Source organism: Sceloporus undulatus, chromosome 1, assembly GCF_019175285.1.
Source record: "Sceloporus undulatus isolate JIND9_A2432 ecotype Alabama chromosome 1, SceUnd_v1.1, whole genome shotgun sequence".
Lineage (NCBI taxonomy): Eukaryota > Metazoa > Chordata > Lepidosauria > Squamata > Phrynosomatidae > Sceloporus > Sceloporus undulatus.
The window spans coordinates 118740098-118764192 of NC_056522.1; the positions used below are offsets into that span (position 1 = coordinate 118740098).

The 24095-nt window shown below is 39.0% G+C and overlaps 1 protein-coding gene across 2 annotated transcripts in view; it reads left to right on the plus strand.

Moving 5' to 3' along the window:
• The window catches only part of GPR63 (G protein-coupled receptor 63), a 30652-nt gene extending 11865 nt beyond the window's left edge, over positions 1-18787 (plus strand). Inside the window, exons 1-2 of one of the 2 annotated variants that reach the window (XM_042453814.1) lie at positions 10860-11223; positions 14224-18787. In XM_042453814.1, coding sequence (XP_042309748.1) covers positions 14379-15635 — 1257 coding nt within the window. In that variant the 5' untranslated portion in view covers positions 10860-11223; positions 14224-14378 and the 3' untranslated portion in view covers positions 15636-18787. Of the gene's footprint in view, positions 1-10859; positions 11224-14223 lie in introns of those variants that run through there. The other variant, XM_042453725.1, reaches the window with a different exon arrangement.
• The last annotated feature ends 5308 nt before the right edge of the window (positions 18788-24095 follow it).

Below are 24095 nucleotides of genomic sequence, written 5' to 3' on the forward strand. Positions count from 1 at the left end.
AATACATTCTCACTATGCAAAATATAAGCATTCAATGAACAGATATATGCACACACACTATACATGCATCTGAGGAAGTAGGCTCAAGTCTGTGAAAGCTCATTCTACCATTTTCTCTTATTCAGTTAGAATTATTATGAGGAATTCTGGATGATCCATACTTGCTGCATTGTGTCAATGGCTGGTCTGAAACTGCTTAGGAAACTTTGAACCAGATTGGTCACTTTCTGGGCTTTGAATGCCACTGGGGTGTTCATAGGTTTTTTCTACCAGTCTGAATTTAAAGTTACACACAAGTAATTCTTGTTCAGTGCCAGGGACTCCTTTATTTGAACTGCTTACAGAATCTACTCTGCCACTGACATTTTGACAGCAGAGGTATTCTTCAAAACATTATTTTCTTGCCATATCTTTTTAGCATCTTTCATCGTTTCACATGACACTCTGATTATAGGGGTTTGCTTTCTTTATTGAATGTAAGGAAGAACTTGGATTCATATCATTTTTTATTTCAAATGAAGTATATGTTGCATTCCAGTATCCTATTACTGGATTGCTACAGAAGAATGGGAACCCTTTCTGTAAGGATTCTGTAGAAAAGGACTTTATGATTCATTTTTTTTGCCTTTGAAATGGATAAGCTGCTATGAAGCTATAAGGTCATTAGTGATGTTAGCACTGAAGCTAAGCAGTTCAGCCACAAGAGCACTATGTTGTAGGGCTGGATTCTTGCTTCTTCTCTTGTGATATTTCTTATCTCTGAGAGCTTAGTTATGATTTAAATTGACAAATCTCTGACAATACAAGTGCATATTGTGCTTGGCTGGTATGTTACTGAAAGTAGGTTAGAATCTGAACTGCAGATATAACCGTTTAGAGTATAGTTTTCTGTGGGTTTTTCAGGCTCTGTGGCTGTTTTCCGGAAGAATTTATTCCTGATGTTCTGCCTGCAACTGTGGCTGGCATCTTCAGAGGGCGGTGGGATAGAAGTGTGTGGAGTATATATACTTGTGGAACCCTTGTTTAGGAGAAAGAGGTTTACATGTTAATGGTGGAATTAGCTTGTGTGTTGTACTATGTTGAATGGCACAGCCTGAAGGTGTGTTGTATGAAGGATATGCAAGAGGGATTTGTGTCTATTTAATTGGTAATCCATTGTCTGTGGGGAAACCCCTAGAGTCTGGATGGTGTTAATTTGCTTGTCTTGAGTTGATTTTGATGTTTTTCTGGACTGGTAACCAAAGCTTGTTTACTTTCACAGTTTCTTCTTTTCTGTTCAAGCTGTCCACGTGTTTGTGGATTTCACTGGCCTCCCTATGCATTCTGAACCGGTAGTTGTTGACATGGTCCAGAATTTCAGTGTTTTCAAACAGTATTCTGTACCCCCATTGGCTTATAACGTGTTCTGCTACTGCTGATTCTAATTTTCTTTTAACTGAGCGGATGCAACTAGGTGTTCACCTACTTTTGCACTACCTTCACTCTTATGTCTTCATTGTTTGCATAATTTATACACTGCTATATTTCACAAGGTGTGGAATTTGTTATTATAAATTCTATTGGATATTTAGAGAAGGACTGATTTTGACTCATAGAATCACTCTCAATCAAAGCATATCCAACAGATGGCCATCCTGCCTCTGTTTAAAGACCTCCAGGGAAGGAGACTCCACTACACTCCAAGGGAGTTTGTTTCACTGTCGAACAGCCCTTACTGTTAGGAAGTTACTCCCAGTGTTGAGGTGGAATCTCTTTTCCTGCAGCTTTCATCCATTGCTCTGGGTCCTGTTCTCTGGAGCAGCAGAAAACAAGCTTGCTCCCTCCTCAATATGACTTCCCTTCAAATATTTAAACACGGCTATCATATCACCTCTTAATCTTCTCTTCTCCAGGCTAAATATTCCCAGCTGCCTAAGTCGTTCCTCATAGGACATGGTTTCCAGGCCCTTCACCATTTTGGTCGCCCTCCTTTGGACACGCTCCAGTTTCTCAACATCCTTTTTGAATTGTGGTGCCCAGAACTAGACACAGTATTCCAGATGAGGTCTGACCAAGGCAGAATAGGGTGGCACTATTACTTCCCTTGATCTAGACATTATACTTCTATTGATGCAGCCTAAAATTGCATTGGCCTTTTTAGCTGCCGCATTGCACTGTTGACTCATGTTCAACTTGTGGTCTACTTGGACTCCTAGATCCCTTTTACATGTAGTCTCGTTCAGCCAGGTGTCACCCATCCTATATCTGTGCATTTCATTTTTCCACTCTATATTTCTACGTGTTGAATTTCATTTTGTTAGCTTTGGCCCAGCGTTCACAAAGGCTATCAGAGTAAAACTATGGAATTTCTGTAATTATGATTAGGGTTCATAAAAGCTTCTTCTTCTTCTTCTTCTTCTTCTTCTTCTTCTTCTTCTTCTTCGGCTACTCCAGTGCTTCTTAATTATTTTCTGTCATGCCCCCCCAGGAAGAAGAAAACATTTCGCACCCCCTGCACGACTGTAAATAGTATTTGCTGAGGTCAAATGAGCCCCCTCTTTACGGAGCCTCGCACGTACTGGGCTACTCAGACAATCTGATCCTGTGACAGGATGTTTTTCAGTGTTGCATCTACAGGCGTGCCGCAGTATTTCAGTCACTGAATTTAGGAGGCAGATTTCCGGATATGGAAAATGAAAGGGCCAATAGCCTGTTCACTCATGATGGCCACAATGCATGAGCATGAAACCTATGTGGCTACACACATAGCTAGACACAGGACTGAGAAGATTTTTTACAGTGGAAAAAGTGGTATACAAATTTGATGGAAAAATATGAAAACAGGTGATAAATGTAAATAAAAACTGTAGATGGGCTAGGGAAGAAGAAAGGATAGAAAATGACATGGACATGGAGAAGAGCTTGCTAAAGCTTCTACAGTATAGAAATTATCATTGAAGGTCACTTTAAAGGTGGGGTGGGACACTGGCTTGGCAGACAGCAATTTCTGTCTTGTTGATGCAAAGCGATTTTACAGACTGTATAAAGAAGGAATGAGGCAGAGGAATAAATGGAGTTTATAACAGATAAATGCACATAGGAGCTATGTGAAGAACACACCAGGATTCAAAAACAGTGAAAAGGAAATCTGAATCCATGGAGCTTTAGACTTCTTTTTCTTAAAAAGCAGCCTTCTATATTGCACAGTGCAGTAATTCTGAAATTTTCAGATGACACTTGTGGTGGCCTGGACTTGTTAGTTATCCATAACAAGCCACAACAAAAATTTCATATTAGTATGCAGATATAAGCCAGTGGTGTGATTCTAAGTAGTTCTCCATAAACAAACTGTCCTGTATATGCGGTATAGTTACAGCTTAAGAGTTTTTTTGGGGGAAATACATAGATCAGCGAATTTAGGGGTGACTTTGAAAACATTACTGTATTCTGATCAGAAAGTTGTCAGATTCTAGGTGATTTTGATAAGTGTGTAGACCAGAACTAAAGTTTTGCTTGCAGAACTGCATTATTCTAGCCTTTTATTCCATATGAAACAGAGAGCAGCCATTTTGTATTTATTTTGTTTGGAATCTGTTGTGACCATTTGGCAGGAAGAGGGATGCAAAATCTTTTAAGCAAACCTGAGTTAGTACCTATTTGACATTTCAGTTATGGATTGATGATAGGAATCACCTTATACAGTATATAATAAACCATTCTTACTCTCCAATTATGTACAGTTGATCTCACTATTTGTTTGATTAGCATGATTAATTATTTTAGTGACTTCGCATGACTGGTGCTATAAATTCCTTTGTAGTCTATTTCTGGTATAGATAGGATGGTGGTAGTAAAATTTTGAAGCTTGCAGCCAGATGGATTAAAGTGTTGCTAAGGAAACAGACTTGGAAATGAAGTGGCAGCAGAATGTCCACAGAACATCATGCTGTTTTTAACTGGTATTTTAAATCTATGTAGACAGATAAAACAGAAGGATGAAAAATGTAATTTTCTGACTTTTTGACTGTTATCTTGCTAATTTTCACTAACATATGCCAAAGAGCTTTATGCTATTTGCTTTAATTACAAAATTGAAAATGGCATGAGAAACGGAGGGAAAGTATTCAAATGTTTTGTTTGTACACATGCATGCACATGCATACACCCACAGACATGAGTTGTTGGGGTTTTTTTTTTGCAGAAGGGTGAATGTCTCTTATTTGATTGCACTTATAGCCCACTCTTCCTTTTACCATGTCCACAGTAGCTTCATGGTACCTCCAGTGGCAGTTTTGCTAGCCACTACTCATTTCTAACTTCTTGGCACCCATGGTTAAGCACTGATACTCCAAATGTCAACAAGTGGTGAGTATGGCAAGAATGCAAGTTTTAATTTAGTTTTAGGAGAAATATGTAAAGTAGCCTAAACAGAGTGATTGTGATCTTCTGAAGTCTTTCAAAAAGTTTTATTGCTACACAGTGTCAAGCTTCTAATTTTTCAAGCATAGTATGCAAGCTGATTCTCAGTGGGATCTTACCATAGTTCACCTGATATTCTGATGCAAACGTGGCTGGAAAATGTTGCTATTGTTGTGCATAGACTATGCATAGCAATTATGTAGCGTGTCCCCCATATGGGTATTTCTGCTAAGGGCATATTGGATTGAGGGTATAGTGTGGTACAGCTGCTGTCATCATCATCCCCATCCCTCCTTTGTTTTAGCAATATCCCTTTCATAGGAATATTCAGAGGATGAGTAATTGATCACATTTTTGCTTTTAACTGATGCAGTGTAGCTATAATACAGAAGCATAGTATCAAAATCTACCACTTCATACAATGATATCTGTTTGTTACTCAAACAAGCACTGCAGCCAACCCACACCCCTCAGAACCTGTCCTGGAAGCCTACTTGAGTCTCTGGACAACTTTGGGAAGTGTGCAGAAAGAGAGGAAGGGGAAGTCCCATTGCATAAGCAGAGTATGGCTTTTCATATAGCCCTCAGTATAAACTTATTGGATATCCAATATTGTGTTTAAACTATTAGAAATAAGTCATTGTTTTTGTACATATAGATGTTTGTATGCAACATAAATGGAGTATTGATTCAAGAATTTAATATTATTAGACTCCTTAGACTCTTATGCCTATATGAGCAATGTGCAACTGTGACTGCAGATATTCTTGTACTACAGATCCCATTGGCTTCTCATCATTTTTCACCAGGGATTATTATGGTTACGGCTAATGCAAGCAGTAATTGTCAACATCCACTAACATCTCCTATCTTTGAGCAATACAATAAATTAGACCAAACAATAAAGGCTATACCCTAAGTGTACAACATGGTATATGCAATCTCTACATATTTTCCACTTCATAAGTTGGCCAACTGTATTCACATAGTGATAATTGATATAAAAAAGAGTTCAAATCTGTTGTTACTGTTAAGTAGGGGGAAATGTGGTTGTTTTGAAACTGACCATTACATTCTGAATGGCAACCAAAAATGTTTTTGCATTTCTTGGCAAGGACACTACTGCCATTTTTTTCATTTGATTTCATTTGATTTTAGGTGCTCTGGAGTTTCATAGATGGAAAATGATTACTAGAGGCAAGTTCCTTTATTCTGTAGAATCTTTTTCAAGTATGTGTTCTGAGTATTTCATTTTCAGTCACACAAAGCAGGTATTTTCTGTCAGCTACTTGCAATGCATATCTATAGAGCTTTGGTGATTAGTCCCTTGTAGGAGTTAGCTTTTTTTTTTTAATGTTGCAGCCATAGTTTTGTTACCTCTGTTTAGGGGCATATTGGCAGAAAGGTTAATAAAATAAAGGTTAATAAAGAGAATAGCTTATGTAATACAAGAAAAAGTCTAAAGTTTTAAGAGTTCTTCATTTTAACTTGATATAAAAACAATTTTGTTTTTTGGCTATCCCTATTATGCCTTTTCTGATTGCATCCTTGATAATAAATGGTTATGTACTTCGCCTACTCTCTTGCAGGCTACAGTATGTGGGTGGAACTCCTTTGTTCACATTAGAGTTTGTTGTTATGTAGTTAATTGTGGACTGTTTTAGAAGAACAGCTAATTTATCTTATTGGTGATAAACATCTATAAAGATATCAGTAATCACTAAATGTTAGGTTTGGAAGGCACCACAGAAGCCACCTAGTCCAACCCCTCCCATGCAGGCACTCTGACAAAGTACTCCTGAGAGATAGTCACCCAGATAAAGACCTCCAAAGAACGAGAATCCACCAACTTCCAAAACACTCCATTACACTGTGGAACAGCTCTTACTGTCACAAAGTTCTTCCTAATGTTTATGCAGCATCTCCTTTCTTGCAATTTGAATCAATTAGTTTGTGTTTGAGTCTCCAGAGCAGCTGAAAACATGCTTGCTCCATATTCAACAAGTTCATGTTGTTGTTGCATGCATGCTAATCATTTCTGACTTATAGTAACACTAAGATTAACCTATCACATGGTTTTCTTGGCAAGATCTGTTCAGAGGGGTTTGCCTTTGCCATCCTTTCAGGGTGAGAGAGTGTGATTTACCCAAGGTTTGCATGGCTGAGTGGGGATTTGAACCCTGGTCTCCAGAATTGTAGTTCAGTGCTACAACACACTGGCTCCTCTTCAATATGGCATCTCTTCAGACATTTGAAAATGGTTGTCATATCACCTCTCTGCCTTCTCTTCTCCAAGTTAAACATTCCCAGTTCCCTAAGCCACTCCTCATAGGACATGGTTTCCATCTAGGTCACCCTCTTCTGAATGTGCCCCAGCTTGTCAACATCCTTTTTTAACTGCAGTGCCCAGAACTGGATGGAGTACTCCAGGGGAGGTCTGACCAATATTGAACAGTGTTATTGTTACATCCCTTGAATGAGAGCATATAAGCAATCAATGTTGATTAAATTCATTTGGGGTACTATTACTTGTCTGCTGGTGGAAGTCTTAACTGCATACAAGCTGAAACAACAAAATAACTTCCTAGGCATATATATTCTTGAAGAGGGAGAATCAAGAGGTGTTTGTGTCTTATTAAGAAAGTTTTCTCTCCCATCCTTCCACAAACTGTATGTGTAAAATAATTTTGTGAGATTACAGAACTGTAAGGGATATCTAAAATGGCTTAAAGACCTTTTAGTTCTATTATTACCTTTGAGGAGAAATAAAAGCCTTCTGAAGTATGCAGTTATATTTGTCTTTATGGATCCAAAAATAATGGCTGTGAATGGCCTGGTAGAGAATGCATGAGAATCCTATTATGGCTCCTCGATGCCTTTTTATAAAATAAGCTGAAAATCAGGAAATTTGTCATTTTTGTCCTAGCTAAACAATACCATGTTGATTAGACATAATGGGACACAGGAAAATTAAGTTGATCGGTTGAAATACTAGTTCTCATTTCCTTCATCATGTTATTGAAATCTGTAATAATCTGCTTTTTGTAGTTTCACCATTAAATAATTCTCTCTCTCTCTCTGGCTTTTCTTTGTGAACAAAGATTCAGGAAGGACTCATCCCGCGCTTTCTACAAGCGCATTGATGACTCAAAATACCAATCTGAGATAAACAAGTCCGGTTGCAGAAAGCACAGCAGAGTGCCTCCTTGGGTGATGTTTCCAAGTTGTGGTTCTTTCTGCGCTGTTGTTTCTCTTCGAGACTCATTTGACGTGAATTCTAGAAAAAGGCTGCAGCATTGTGGATAATGTGTCTCCATGCCTCCCGATGTGAGGTCAGGGCAGACCATTGTTGGTGATCAATTTGACCGAGCCTGAGGTGTTGTTTCAGAGAGTCCTTGTATCTCTTCTCTGGGGCACCCCTCTTACGCTGACTCGTGGCAAATTCACCATAGAATACTATTTTTGGGAGGCGATGGTCCTTCATCCTAGAAACATGTCCTGCCCAGCACAGCTGCTTCCTCAATAGCATGGCCTCAATGCTAGTGATCCCTGCTTGCTCAAGGACAGCAACATTTGTCACATAGTCAGTCCAGTGTATATTTAGAATTGTGTGTAAACAGCACTGATGAGTGTTTGAGGAGTCGTAGGTGTTGGCAATAGGTGACCCATGTTTCAGACCCATAAAGGAGAATAGACAGTACAATGGCTCTGTACACACTGATTTTTGTGCGTCGCCTCAGGTGTTTGTTACTCCAGACTCTTTTGTGAAGAATGCACTATATGCCTTGCTTAAATCTGGTGATCAATCTCTTTATCAATCTTGGTGTCTGAGGAGATGATGCTCTCAGGTAGGTGAACTGCTGGATGGACTAAGCACGAGTGCCTACATGAGTGAATGGTAGTGTTCTTCCTGTGGTGCAAGAAGAACTTCCGTTTTCTTTAGACTGACTTCCAGCCCAAAGAGCTCTGCATCTGTAGTGAAACAAGATGTTAGCGCTGCAGAGCTCTTCCGTAGGGCAATGAGGGCAGCATCGTCAGCAAAAGCAGCTCACGGACTAGATAGTTTAGAGTCTTAGTGCGAGCCCTCAGGTGGCTTAAGTTAAACAACTACCATAGTACAGTAGCGATATAAATGCCGTCTTATTCTTTGAGATGTGCCAAGCCATTTGGAGCATCAGCTGAAGAAGATTGTAAATAGAGTTGGAGCGAGAACACAACCTTGTTTCACACCATTAGTTATTAGAAAGGGCTCTGAGAGAGCATCACCATATCTGACTGCCTTGCTGTGCCTCGTTAGCAGGATAATCATTTGAGGAATTTGGGGGGGCATCTTAGTCGTTCCAGGATCTGCCACAGACCTTTTCACTCACAGTGTCGAAGGCTTTGGTGAGGTCGACAAATGTTACTAGAGTCCCTTTGTTCTGCTCTCTACATTTCTCTTGTAGTTGTCTAAGGGCAAATAACCATATCTGTAGTGCTCCTATTAGCTCTAAAGCCACATTGGCTCTCCGGGAGAAGTTCTTCTGCAATGGCAGGAACTTCTTCTTCTTTCTTTATTATATAGCGCTATAGATTTGCATAGCGCTATACATAAAACCAATAAATATAAAAGAGTAAACCTGGCTATGGTGTACAATCTAAGAAATAAAGGAGAATAATATAAACTACATGCAATATAGGAAATGATTCAATAAAACAGGCAACAAAAGAGCATCAAATAGCAAGTGACAATCATGCAATGCCTGGGAACGCTTCTCTGAACAGGATGGTGTTCAACTCCGTTTTGAAGCTGGTTAAAGAAGTGATGGCCCTTGCAGGGACATTGCAAATATCCCTGAAAACCCTGTGAATCAAAAGCGGTGCTATGATTCCTCTTTATTCACGGGATAATCACAGGATATTTGCATTGTCGTGCAACGTTACATGATAATCTTTGACAAATCATGTGATATTGATGGGAGCATCCCACTATGCTCCTGTCTTTATTCCCTGTGTGATAAACTCATGTGTTGCTTTTTACAGTGCCTTGCAGAAGTATTAACACTCCTTGTGATTTGTTCACATAATGTTGTTACAACCTGGAACTGAATAGGGCAGTGGTTCTCAAATGGTAGGGTGGAACCCCTGGGTGTGTGTGAGAGAGAGTTGGCCCTGATCCCTCCTCCTTTTTACACATGTGTTGAGTTAAATATTGGATCTGACATAGTTGGGGTAATTTTGTCAGGAAGAATGGGCAAAAAAATGCAGGACCCAGATGTGCAAAGCTGATAAGAGACTTACCTAAGAAGACTTGCACCTATAATTGCTACCCAAGATGGTTCCAAGTATTGATTTAGGTAGGAGATGAATACTTAAAGCATCTGCAAGTGCCAGTTTGGCTTTGCTTAGTTTTGTGCACATTAGAAATAGTTTGAGTATCTTGTGTAGGTAACAAAACCAGTTTAATCTATTTCAGTTCCATGTTGTAACAGAACAAAATGTGGAAAGGTGTTGAGGATGAATGCTTCTGCAACACAGTGTAATTGTTTTATACAGACTGATGAAACCTCTTAGCCCTTTTCCGCACTTACTCTGTTTCACTTGTGGAGAGATCTTGTAGCAGCTTTGAGACTAATTGAAAGTAAGAAGTTGGCAGCATGAGCTTTCGCAGACTAAAATCTACTTCCTCAGATGCATTATCCATTTGAGGAAGTAGCCTTTAGTCTATGAAAGCTCATGCTGCCAATGTCTTTCTTTCAATTACTGTAGTCTCAAAGGTGCTACAAGATCTCTCTGCATACTGATTTTGTAGACCAACACAGCTATAACTTTGAACTCTACTCTATTTCACTTGGGTAAGTGGTTTTTTTTTAAAAAAAATTCAGATTATTGTATGCTAGCAAGACATTGTAGTTTTACTGAAATTTGTCCTGCATATAGGACCATGTTTGCCCAAGGCTTAAAACAAAACCCACCATACAAGTATCTGTATATCAGTCTAAATGAAGGTGTTCTGTGTTGAAACACTTCTTTTCCTGCTCTATCTAATACCAGTAAATTAGCAATATTTACATGTTTGCCACAGAATTACTCCCCCCCTCCATATAAAATGCAGATGATTAAAGTGTATATCTCATGTTGGTAGAATAATGTAACATATCCAGTTGAGAAATGGATTGATGCCTCACTGTAAAGACATGTCGTCTAGCCACTTTAGTGCCCTTTGTTGGGTGAAGGCTAATTACTAGAAGCAGTATTTTGGAATCTCATTTTTCTTTTGTTGTTCTGACAGACTTATGGCTACCCTAGGGCAAACCTGTCATGGGGTTTTCTTGGCAAGTTTCTTCAGAGGGGGTTTGCCAGTGACATCCTCTGAGGCTGATAGAGTGTGACTTGCCCAAGCCGGGATTCGAACCCAGGTCTCCAGAGTCGTAGTCCAGTGCTTAAACCACTGTGCCACCCTGGCTCTCCTAGTTATTGGCAAAAAGTGTTGCATGTTTTCTGATTTCTGTGTTTTCTGCAGATGCAACAGTTCTTGTCTAGCTTAAATTCCACGATAGCTAGTATTTCTTTGCAGATGCCCACTGAGCATTTCAGGAGCTGCTTCTCCCTTCATGATATCCCATACAACTACATTGCCTGTCTCTGTGTGTGTGTGTATGAAAGAGAGAGAGAGAGCATGGTTGCATGAGCATGATAATGTAACCATGTGAATGGAAACAAGAATTACTCTTCCCAACTCAAATTGGCAATTTGGAGAGAGGAGGCCAGCTTGCTCGGAATGACACATGATGAGTTTCATTCATCGTCTTACAGCTTCCCCGGGAGTCTCCTCAGCAGCTTAAGGTCAAAGTGGCTTAATTTAGATTATTCTTTGTTAGATGCCATTCTTAATTTTCCAGAAGCAGCAAGGCATACGTCTCGAGTTTCTTTCTATCTCTCCTGATGAATTTGCATTAATCTGCCCCAATTATAGTTTAACTGAACGGAAGAAGTACCGTAGATATTCTTTAAAGTTAAGCTTTCCCCTGAAATGGAACATCTTTCAGCATATAGCCTCAGTAATAAATGCTGAGTTTCTAGTTTTTCCACTTACCAGCCTTGTTATTTTTGCTGATTGACTGACTGTATTTACTACAAATACTAAAGAACATAAACATAAATACTTCCCTTGTTTTCTGTTACCTGCCATTCTTTATCCTGAATTATTTGTTCCTGTCATGCTTCTTTTCACATTGTTCCCCTGAGGGTTACTGCTGTCTTTCTTCACTGCTTTGCTGCATTATTTGAGTCATAGGCCTTTGTGGGCCTCATTGCCAGTGAAGCTGATGCTAAATTATTCTTACTACAATAAGAATAGATGTACAAATGTATTTCCTTTGGTGGTTATAGATTGCACATTAGCATTTGAGGTGAAGTGCAGTCTTGGTAGAAATAAATTTATTTGCTTTATCTCAGTAAAGTTTGGGAACATATGTTCTTGCTCTTGTCCTAATGTTTATATCCAGCTAAGTATTAAAATCAGTGTAGGCTGCATTAGTATTAATATTAAAGTAAAGTACAATGGTAAAGAAAGGTTTGCATGTATATATGTGAGAAACAAATTGATCATGGATGACATTCATTTTCAGTTGCTTTGGGAAAGTGTTTTACTAATACTTACTCATTCCTTTTCTTCTGTAAGTAAAAGAGCATTTCAATAAGAAAGTATTCATTATATAGACAAACTGTCAACCTCTCATGTCACATATTGCTGATTACATATCTAATGCAAGTACACAAGATCTAACCCTTGCTCTTGACACAGATAGGAACATTGGTTCTATAAATAAGCAACAGAAATGAAATGAAAACAGCTTTACCCTTAAGCATTTACTGGAAAGTTAGAAAGATGTGTCTTGGTTATGAAGAAGACAAGGTGCCTGTAGTACAGTGCACTAAGGGTAGCTACTTAGGCGATTTGGATGCAGTCTGTGGACTATCAAAGCTTGAAAAAAATCACTATGCTGTGGAATTCTGGAAGCTGTACAAAAATAGCTTATTCCTAGGTCTGGCTATTACTGATATTAATATTTCACCAAATGTATGTATGCTTGGCAATAGGAAAAGATGTGCACCATCATTCTTTAGAAGCCACATAATTTCCAAACAATGTATGAACTATTTTGCTTCTGCTTTGATGTTGTTGTTGTTATGTGCCTTCACATCATTTTTGACTTATGGCAACCCTAAGACAACCCTATCATGGGGTTTTCTTGGCAAATATTTGTTCAGAGGAGATTTTTCATTGTCTTTCCCTAAGGCTGAGATCATGGGACTTGCCCAGGGTTGCCCAGTGGGTTTCATGGCCAAGCTAGAAACCGAACCCTGGTTTCCAGAGTTGTAGTCTAACACTTAAACCACTATGCAACACTTTCAAATTTAGCAGCCATATATAGGGTATTTTTATAGATGCAGGAAGTGGCAGTTCTGTGGATTATAATGTAGGGTGCATCTTTCCCTTCTGCTAGAAGATCTGTGTGGAAAATGTGTGTTGGAGTACAAGCATGTTTGTTGTTATGGTGAATATCAATAAGTATCAGTCTGTTTCTAGCAAGAGCTCAACATAGGTCTTACATCTGACAAATCAAAAATATTTCCAAACTATTTAGAAAATTTATTTTTGAAAAATTTAACTTTTATTATATCAGAATGGAAGAAATATTGGCTAAACCTAAAACTATCTGAACACCATTCTCTTGTAAATTCTTTACAGAACACACAGAGAACCATTTTCTACAAAAAAATAAAATAAAAATAAAATAAATGTTACTTCCTGAGTAATTCTTCTGACTTCTGGGTTCTTCTGACATCTTTCACCATCTGCTTGCAAAAATTCTGGCAGGTAGAGCTGAACACCTCTAAAACATGTTCAGAGTGCTCAGAGGTATATCTGTGGGGCAGGGAGGGGGAAGAAATGAGGAAATTCCCCTCCCTAAATTAGAATTCTGCCTTTCAGTGACATTTTTCTTCAGTCTCCAAAGTTCTAGCATTGCAGAGTGTGAGACACCAAAAATCATTCACATGTAGAACTCATATTTATTGTGTTCACATTTCCTAGTTAACTTGTCTGTCCCTTTTGTTTGGATACCTGAACTGTACTTCTAAATGTTCCACTGAAGTCTTAAGTGCAATACTAGAAATTCAGGAAGGAAAATTTCAAGGAAGGATTACTTGGAGGAATCATTTCCCTCCTCCCCTGCATGCCTTGAAAGTGATATTTGTTTGTGAAATAAATCTTTTTGTTTTTGTCTAGTGATTATTGCATCTGGTGTGTCCTGTCCCCCTTTCAGCCTGCTGCTAGATGTGACACTGTCTGACAGGTTGGCCTTGGACAGCATGGCAGCCAAACATAGGATGGTTGGGTAGAGGAATTGTGGACTGGGTTTTTAGTTGACATGCAGCTGGAAAGTATACAAGGCAGTTTCAACAAATAAGCTGTATGATGTCTTACTACAGCTGCTTATACCCATTTAAGCTTGATTGTATACAGGATTTGACAGAATACTGTGTGAATTCCATTTTGGATCATTATCAGCCCTCCATTCTACCTTGCTTTGTATAGTAATAGGAGGTGCTTCCCTCACCGGTTGACCTTCCTTGCCCTAGTAAGAAATATACAGTATTTCACAGTTGTTTTGTGATGCCTGGTTATCTATCTCTAACTTGATTCACTGTGCCCTGAGTTAGTTCTTTTCTCTCCCTTTCTTTCTAAATTTATTGGGTATCAATGCTGTGCTCCATAGCAATTGTCAGTAAAATCAGTAGAACTGTACTCATCACTATCATTTTGATTTTTCCTCCTAGACCAAAGTGCTGCCACAATGAATGAGGCGCTACTTTCCTCCTGCTGGATATATAACTACAATTTGGCTCATGGCCATGGATCATGACATATCACCCTTATTAACTAAAATGCCTTGAAGCTTCTTTTCCTTTCTGCATTCTGCTCTGCTGAAGTGATGGTTCTTTCTGGAATGCTGACCCAGGCTCATTCTGCAATCCTCAATGCAACTTTCATTGTCTATGAAAATGCCTATGGAAATATCACCACTCCCTTCTTCTTGGTTCATAGCGGCAATGTGCAGCCACTGAAATACCACTTGGGTGTCATGGTTACCACTGAGGCAACAGCTTTGACAGACAACACTATACCTGCCCTTCCTTTGCAAGACTTCAAGAGCTTGAGCCTGCCACTCCAGATCATACTTTCTGCTGTCATGATATTTATACTCCTGGTTTCTTTCCTTGGCAACCTTGTTGTCTGCCTCATGGTCTATCAGAAGACTGCAATGCGCTCTGCTATTAACATTCTCCTAGCTAGCTTGGCTTTTGCAGACATGCTGCTTGCTGTGCTGAATATGCCTTTTGCTCTGATAACTATCATCACAACTCGATGGGTTTTTGGCGCTATCTTTTGCAGAGTCTCTGCTATGTTTTTCTGGCTGTTTGTCATTGAAGGTGTTGCCATTTTGCTCATCATTAGCATTGACAGGTTCCTTATCATAGTTCAGAGGCAGGATAAGCTGAATCCTTACCGTGCAAAAGTCCTTATTGCTGTCTCCTGGGCTATAGCCTTTGTAGTGGCTTTCCCACTCTCTGTGGGGAACCCGAGCCTACAGATACCTTCTAAAGCACCTCAGTGTGTGTTTGGTTACTCAACAAGTCCTGGCTACCGTGCCTATGTGATACTGGTGGTCCTTATTTCCTTTTTCATTCCATTCCTGGTGATGTTGTATTCTTTTATGGGCATCCTCAACACAGTACGGCACAATGCAGTTCGTATCCATAGCCACCCAGATAGCATTTGCCTCAGTCAAGCCAGCAAACTTGGTCTCATGAGCCTCCAGAGACCCTTTCAGATGAACATTGATATGAGCTTTAAAACTCGTGCCTTCACAACCATCTTGATTCTCTTCATTGTCTTCATAATCTGCTGGGCACCCTTCACCACCTACAGCCTTATTGCTACATTCAACAGCCACTTTTACGACAAGCACAACTTTTTTGAGATAAGCACTTGGCTCCTTTGGCTCTGCTACCTCAAGTCAGCATTGAATCCACTGATTTACTACTGGAGGATCAAGAAGTTTCATGACGCTTGCTTAGACTTGATGCCCAAGTACTTCAAGTTTTTGCCACAGCTACCTGGTCACACCAGAAGACGTATCCGGCCAAGTGCCGTGTATGTGTGTGGGGAGCACCGGTCAGTAGTGTAGAACTTGGAACAAGTAGACAGTTGCTCTTTTCTGATGTATGCTTGTCTTGGTGGATTTTTTTTAAAAAATAACTTCTTTAGCTGCCATATTTACAATGTTTAGTATATATATTCTGATATCATGTACAATTTCAAGAAGATCATAGTTGGACTTTTTTGCCAGAGTATGACTCAACAAAGTTATTGGCTGCAAACCAAATAAGCTCCATGTGTGTGAAGGAAGAATCATGCAGGCGGTTGGAACTTTTTTGTTTGGGAAAGCAGCTCCTGCTGATAAAGAGGCAAGATACGGTTTATGTTTTGTCTTCTGCAGACTTAGAGCTCAGTCCAATATTTCACATTAGGGCTGCCACATTTGCAGTGGGAAATTTCCTTCTGCCCTGCCCCAGCTCCTTGTACACATCCCCAGATCTCTTCTGCACAGAGCCCCAACCCTTTAGAGATGATTTTGGGTGTGGCCAGGAGACTGGTGAGGACAGAAGCAATTCAGTTCCCCAGCATTGGTTTGCTGGTTGAAACATACTATTGGACAGAACTCTTTAGCTGAGAACCTCCCACTATGTGCACAGATTTTCCTTACACACCTGCAGCTGTTTAAGGATTGTGGTCACTACCTCCAGGGTTCTGTGGTGGAGAGACAAAACCATTTTGAATATTCATCAGGGTTGATGCTAAAGACTGCAGATCCATTTAATTGTAGATGTTTTTAATGCTGCTATTTTATAGGTCGTTTAGCAGAAGGAAAATCATGTTACTGCTTTTTGCCAATGAAGCAGAGCCAAGAAATCTCTTATTTCCTTGAAATTTGCAAGAGTTGCAGATATATTGAAAATAGATTCCAGCATCTTTGTGCACTTTAAAATACCATCTAGATATATGTGTTTGTGTGTGTATTCTGTTTTATTTCATTTCATCCTGCAAGAGTTTTGTTATTATGGATCCCTTGCAGTCTTTTAGTAAATAACTGTATAACAAATTTTGTTTTTCAGTTTTGCAGATTTACAGTCTCTCTTGAGTTTACTTGAATTTCAGATGTATCTCATGCATATGTTTCCAATGAAAGTTTGCATATAACCTTCAGTGTAGTCCAGATTGAAATCAGTAAGAATTAATCCGATGGATTTCATTGGGTTTAGGCTTGTTGATTTGAGTGGGATATAAGTATGGGTTCAATCTTATAGACTGGACATATTCTGTGTCATAAGCGAAGCTCTGTCCAGCTGTATTGTCTTTTTAAAAGTATAAATATGTCAGGATCCAAAGAGCTATAGTACTTAAGACATACCCCAGTGGACATTTTGACTCTTCTTTGGAATTCCATTGCCTTATTTCATGCCACATGCCATTTTTTGAAATAACTCATCATTTCAAAAGAAATTTGTCATGGAGCATATATATTGATGTGGTTGTTTGAGAAACACAGGTCCAACCTTTGTGTTGTTCTTCTGATACAGATTAAAACAGAGTTTCTAAGAAGGAAACATAATAATATTTATTTGTAAAATGACAAGAATCCCACAAAGTGAAAATACTAACTTGTGATTTATTATAGTTTGCAACCTTAATAATACACTGATTTTTTTGAGTAAGAGAGATTTTGGGAAGAGGTAACAAGAGTTAAAAAGGTTGAAATAGTGAGAACAATCAGAATTTCCCATACTCCCACTGAAATTGTCAAGGTATTTCAGTGCTGGAACAACCGGCAAGAAGGGGTGGCTTGAAGCTGCACCTGTCGAAGACGGATTGGGGCCTTGGCAAACACATAGTGCGGCCTCAATCCTCCTTCAACCTAGCCCAAATAGGAACAGAAAAGGTCAACTCCTATTTGGGCCAGGAAAGAATCGGCTTTCCTGGCCCCATTGTAGCCCCAGGGTGGCTTCAAGACGCTTTGTTGATGTGTGGCATGTAAATGCTGTGCCGCCAGAGCATCTTGAAGCCACTCACCTCTGTGCAACCACTGGCTTCAGGGAGGCTTCTGGTCATCATCGGAGTGTGTGGCTTGTAAATGCCATGCTCCGATAATGCCTGGAAGTGGGCTTTTTTCGACCATCTGTTTTGGCTCTCACTTGGGCTATGAACCAGACCTGACTGTTCTCCCTCCTTTGATCAGTCAAGCTAATTTGTGAGGTTACATCAGTCACCAGCTTTCTTTCTTGATGTTGCCCTCAAAATATCCCTTCCTATTTGAGAAAAACTGAGGGAGGGAGGGAGAAAAATTACTCTCAGGAATTTTCTTAGAAGACTTATCTGCAATCTGTTAAATGAACTTGAACAATGTAAATGTATTAAAACCTAGTGTTAGTTTTACTGTATCTTACAATGGGGCTATATATATTGATAAATATGTTTAACCACTCCTTTTTCAATTTTTTGATGGCAGCAAATGGTGTTACTTGAAGCACTACCTTAGATGGGAAAAAGCAGCAAAGTTCATTTTTTTAAAAGTTCTCATGCTCTGAAGTAGATCAGCTGAACCAGAACTATCAGTTCTGGCGCGTCTATTTTATTTTACTGTAAAGATTTCACTTTTGTCACTGGAAATTAGCTTAAAGTATCTTGCCACTATTGTCAGTTACCAGTATCATTGCTCTGTCTTCCAGCAGAATGCACCATAAGACTCATGATGTCTTAATTGTTTGAAGAGCATCTACAATGGAGTCACATTGCTGACCTTGCCTCCAAGGTTCATGACTCTCTTCTTCCAGCTTGATTGAGGGGCATCTGATCTGGAACAGTTTTTGTAGGTAGACCAGGACAGCTGGAAACCTAATTGCACAGGTCCATTTGTGTAGGCTTTCTCAGCTCCTTTGTCTTTCCATGTGAGTTGGTGGCAATAAAGGCCCATTGTTTCTTTCATCCTGGGACTCACTCCTTCAGTTTTAATCACTTGCAAATGGGTGGGGAGCTATATATATAGGTCATTGTAATTTCTGAAGAAGTAAGGGAACAAAGGAACTAGATCAGATACAAGGAGGATAAATTATCATGGGTTTCTGGAGAAAAATAAAAAATCGATGTTATCAAGAAGCAATGCTTATACCTAAAATAATTCTAGTAATGCATTTTTAAGAAGAATCCATATGGGGGATATACAGTCGGCCCTCTGTCTTCACTGATTTTTTTAATCCATGGATTCAATCATCCATGGCTTGAAAATATTTTAAAAATATATAAATTCCCAAAAGCAAACTGGTTATGTAATTTTATAGAAGGGATACCATATTACTATGCCATTGCATATAATTGATCAGCCACAAATTTTGGTTTCCATAGGCTAGGAGGTCCTGGAAACACAGCCCAGAAGATACCAAGCACCTACACTATATTCTTTACAATTAATTCTTGACAGTTATTAATGCATCCATGTAGACTGGTTTTCTTCCCTCGTATTCTTTTTATGTGTAGAAACTATGAGCAATGGATGAGCACTCAAAGTATATCTAACGGTACCTAACGGACCGTCTCTCCCCGTACATTCCGCCTCGCACCCTCAGAACGTCTGGGCAGCAACTACTGAAGGTGCCTGGGGCCAGATTAGTCTCCACTTCGCGGAGGACTTTTTCCATAGCTGCCCCAGCCCTTTGGAATAAGCTGCCCACTGAGCTCCGCTCATCTACCACCCTGGCCCAATTTAGGAAGGATCTCAAAACCTTCCTATTCCAGCAGGCATTCCCCGAATAAATATCCTGTGGGCCTCCCTCCTCTTCCGTGGCCATGAGGTTGGGCTATAGGGGCTTTTTTATTTTTCATATGTCATTGTGGTATGGTTTTTTAACTTTTTATATTGTACTTCTATGTATTTTAATCCTGTTGTTAGCCGCCCTGATCCCTGGAAGGGCGGGATAAAAATAAAAATTTTATTATTATTATTATTATATCTTTACACACCCTGGGCAGTGCTTGCTTTAAATGGTAGTGGATGGTATCCTGTCATATAAATGGGTATTACTATTATCTTGACAGGAAAAGTCAAAGAGATTAGATATGATCTTATGCCCTGTGTAGTCTTTCACATGCTATACGTTACTAATTGTCCACACTGAACAAAGGACTTTGAAGGTAAGGGCATTGACATTATGGGTAGGAAAGGCAAATCTCCCATTAGAATCCCTCTAGTTCATTATAGATAGATAATCCTTGCATACACTGGAATCTGTAATTTGTGGTTTGATGATATTCTTACACATCCATCTGGACAAGAATGAGGCTCCCTAGCAAAGAATTCTAGGCTTCACATCCCTGTATTCCATCACAGGAGCCATTTTATATGTAGAAAGTGATAAAGTGATAACAAAACTGGTATAACTGTATTTACATTCCAAGAGAACACAGAACTTTCAGATTTCTTTTTAAAATTATTTTACTGACTTAGAAATGAGGGAGTGTCTGCTTAAAGAAAACATTTGAAATAATTGAAGACTAAATAAAGCTTCTAAAACGTATGACACAATTTTCTTACCATTAGCTGCCCTGCTACCAATATTTATGCTTGGATTTCCTGAATTCTCCTTTATTTGGAATAGGCAAATATAAAGACGGTCTTTGTATGTCAGGAAATTATTAACAGGATGTTTTATGTTAAAAGGAAAAGTATGCTCACATAGGTTTAAACAATTTTAAATTGTGTTAAAGCACCTTTGGCTCTGTTGCTTTTAAAATGCCATTGTTTTAGGACAGTGCCTTGTTAATTTGGGATGAATTTCTATATCCTCAGACTTGAGAATCTTTAACTCCTACTCGTAATTGGGTACATATTTACACCTCTCTGGAGGTTACACCCATGTTTACAAACATTATTTGTATGCATTTCAGAAGATGACAGTCAAGTGGGTATTTTAAAAGTTTGATGTAAGAAGAGTACTGAGTATGGACTGTACCATTTTATTTCCAAATATATATATTTTTCTTGATGTTGTATGCTTATATTGCAAGGGAACAAAACAAAGGGATGGGAGTTGGAAGATCAAACTGAACGTTAATTTTTTTTTTTTAAAAATGTATTTACCTTGAATGGAGATATGTCAAAACTGTCACACATTCTCAAGGGACTTTGTGCATGCCTTGAAGGGATGGATATACTACTTGATGTGTACTTTTTTTGTTTGTACAGAGAATAATAATTGGGTTTATTCTCCTTTTCCCCTTTGTCTAATATTTTTATAAGATTTTTAGGAAACTCAATTTCTGCATTGATTGCTCCCAGAGTTTAATACTCTTTAATCATAAGACTTTTGCCATTTGCAGTTCAAGCAACATTGTTCTCACAGAAAGATGTATTACTTTATTTTTGCTATGTAAAAAACAAAGCAACAGAATGTACATTTGTTGCAAGTGAAAAAGAGACAAATTTCTTTAATGTGTTTCTTTTTAGAGTTAATATCGGTCATTAATTAAATAATTTGCTTTTTAAAAAAAAACACCCCCTTAAAACTAGTATACATAAGGAGACCTCAAATGTATAGTTTTAAATTAAAATTGATTTTTGTGTGGTGTACATATGATTTCAGTGGTAAAAATGGGGGGAAGACTTATGGGGGGGGGGGGGAGAATTTTCTCCAGTAGTCCAGATGTCCTTTCTTGAAATGCTGACCAATTAAATTTTTTCATGGTAATTCATTATTATGTGCTTTCTTTGAATACTCAGAAATGTAATCTTAAACCTTCATATTGTGAAGACCGGTTCTTAATATAAGCATTATTGACATTTATATAGTCTTTCAAATATAGCTGTGAAATGCTTCAGATAAGATCACAGTATGTCAGGTGGGTGGAAGATAGTAGCTGTGTGCTTAACATTTTTGGTAAACGCAACAAGAAGACCTTTAAAAGATCATGTTTTGTGGTGCTTTTGCTCCCAGCCATCTGTGTGCACTGGATAAAGGCAGAGCAGAATTCACTGAATGACAGGAAGGCCTTTTGTCTGGAGGGGAAGACAGCCAAGCGTTTCCACATCTTCAGAGGTAAAACCTAATACCAGTACACCTCAATCTGAATCTTCAGCTGTGCAGACTCTGGGTCTGTTCACACTACTAAATGACAATGCTACATTCCATTTTAATTGTCATGCTCTTCCATAAAGTGCCAATCTAGGATTCCCATAGCATCAATATCTAGTTGGGATAATTTAGAGACTTTTTCATTTTTTTCCTGCTTCCCATGCCTGGCCTGATGAAGAGTTCTGGAAATTTTGAAAATTCACCTTTTAAAGTGATACTTTAGAGGTTCACCCCTGCTTTGGGATTTTGCTCATGGACCACACAACTACAGTGGACCCTTGTTATGCACTGGGGTTTGGTTGCAAAATCCCCCGTGGATAACAAAATCCATGGATGCTCAAGTCCCATTAAATATAATGACATAGCAAAATGGTGTCCCTTATAAAAAATGGAAAATCGAGGTTTGATACTTGAAATTTATACTTTTTTTGAACATTTTCAAACCATGGATCCTTGAATCTGTGTATAAAAAATCCTTGTATAAGAAGGGCCAACTGTATTTTTCTTCTTCTTTTAAGACCACCATCCCATTCTAGGCATTTTCATTTGCTTGTGGTTTCCTGTGCAAATAGTCCATGTTCTGTTTTGGCCACATAATACTGATTATGTCCATTTGGAGTCATCCCAGTTCTGAATGCAGTGAAGTGGACCCAAGATAGGCTAGGTTCCAAGAACCAGTTCATAAACTCAGAAAATTATCTGAATATAGAGGCTTGCCCTATATTAGCTCAGACTATTCCTTTATCTAGTTCAGGATTGCCTGCTCTCTAAAATTTCAGGTGGAGGTCTTTCTCATTACTTATTCTAGTTATGCAGAAATGTCAAGGACTGATATAGGGAGCGTATGGATACGAAGTGTTCTGCTCAACACTGATTTTTTTTCCAAAAGTAGCAGTTGGGAGATGTAACCTTATATATCCAGACAATCATGTTAGTATGTGATACTTTTTGTTTTCACACATCACATTGCAGAAGGCTTCCACAAGGGATACCAGTGACTTGGTAGATCCACCTATAGACACCTGCTGGCAAGAAATTTATTTTTTGACATGTTCATCCTGCATTAATACTCCCAGTGGCTCCGTCTACAAAGCTTCTGTGTGGAAGTGTGCATGAACCAACCTGTTATTGTTTCACTTCAAGTAGCTGTGCTAGCTTTAGCTGAGTAATTAAAAATTGTCTGAAGTAAACAGATCATGCCAGAGGCATTTGTACCATGCATGATTCATTTTCCACACAATATGATGACCTTTATGACTCAACTTTCTGTTAGTAAGTGATAAATTATTTTCCTGAGTACAATATTGGGATAAGAAAGATATTATGATGAGAGATGGTATTGAGGAGAACAAGATTCCACTGGAGCTTGGAAACACAAAACCTTTAAAGACCATAGTGTACCAGAGTTTACTCTGAAGGGCAGAATAACCATGCTGTGAATGAACAATTTTAATAATTCTATTTATATATTTATAGCCATCCCTTCCTTCCCATCTTTCTCCCAACATGGGGCCCAATGCAGCTCATAGCAGAGATAAAAACAAAATTAGCTAAAATACAATGATTGCAATATTTTTAAATAAATGGTTTATTTAAACACTACTAATTTAAAACAGTTTAAAAGCATTTTTAAAAAACAGCAATGAGAAGAAATGCACAGCACACACATATTATTAAAAGATCGCTTAGCAACAATTGCAGAAATGATTGTGCAATTGCCAAAAACCAGTCTAAATAAAACAAGGTCTTTGCCTGCTGAGAGAAGGGGAGCAGAGGGAGTACCATCCTAGCCTCCTGCGGAAAAGAGTCCTACAGCCTGGGACTCCATGGGGACACCATGGCCCCATCTGTATGTGTCAAATAAAATGCTCCCTCATCCTCTCAACAGGGAGTCCAGAAGATGCAGGGCCCAATCCGTGAATCTGGTGTGAATAGTTTGGATGACATCGGGCCTGTTCAGCATCAAACCAAGTGTGTAACCATCTTAAAATGGAGTGAGAAACCTTACCATTTGTTCTATATCTTCCTGGAGGATCTCGAGCCCTCCATTGTGATGCAGGGCAGCTGTTTAAATTGCATTGTGCTGTGCTCTCTCAGAACAAGGAGCCCAGGATATTCCAGGCTGCTCCCTGAGTATCCTGTCCTGTGTGGATACAACCCAAAAAGGCCTCTTCCTTTGAGTGTTTCAGACAGGTAAACACCTTATAAAGCTGGACTGCTACCAGATGATATACAATTGCTCTTTGCAGCCTATCTTTGCAATGTGCTTATATAGTAATTTACCTTCTAACTACAAATTTGCAGCCTGCTCTTATGCAGTTTGTAATCTTTACACCAGATGTGGGAACCATGTGGCCCCTCCAGATGTTACTGGGCTCTAGTTCCCATCATTTCTTACGTTTGACTGTGCTATCTAGGATTGATGGGGGTTGCAGTGCAGGAACATCTGGGGGTGCATGATTCTC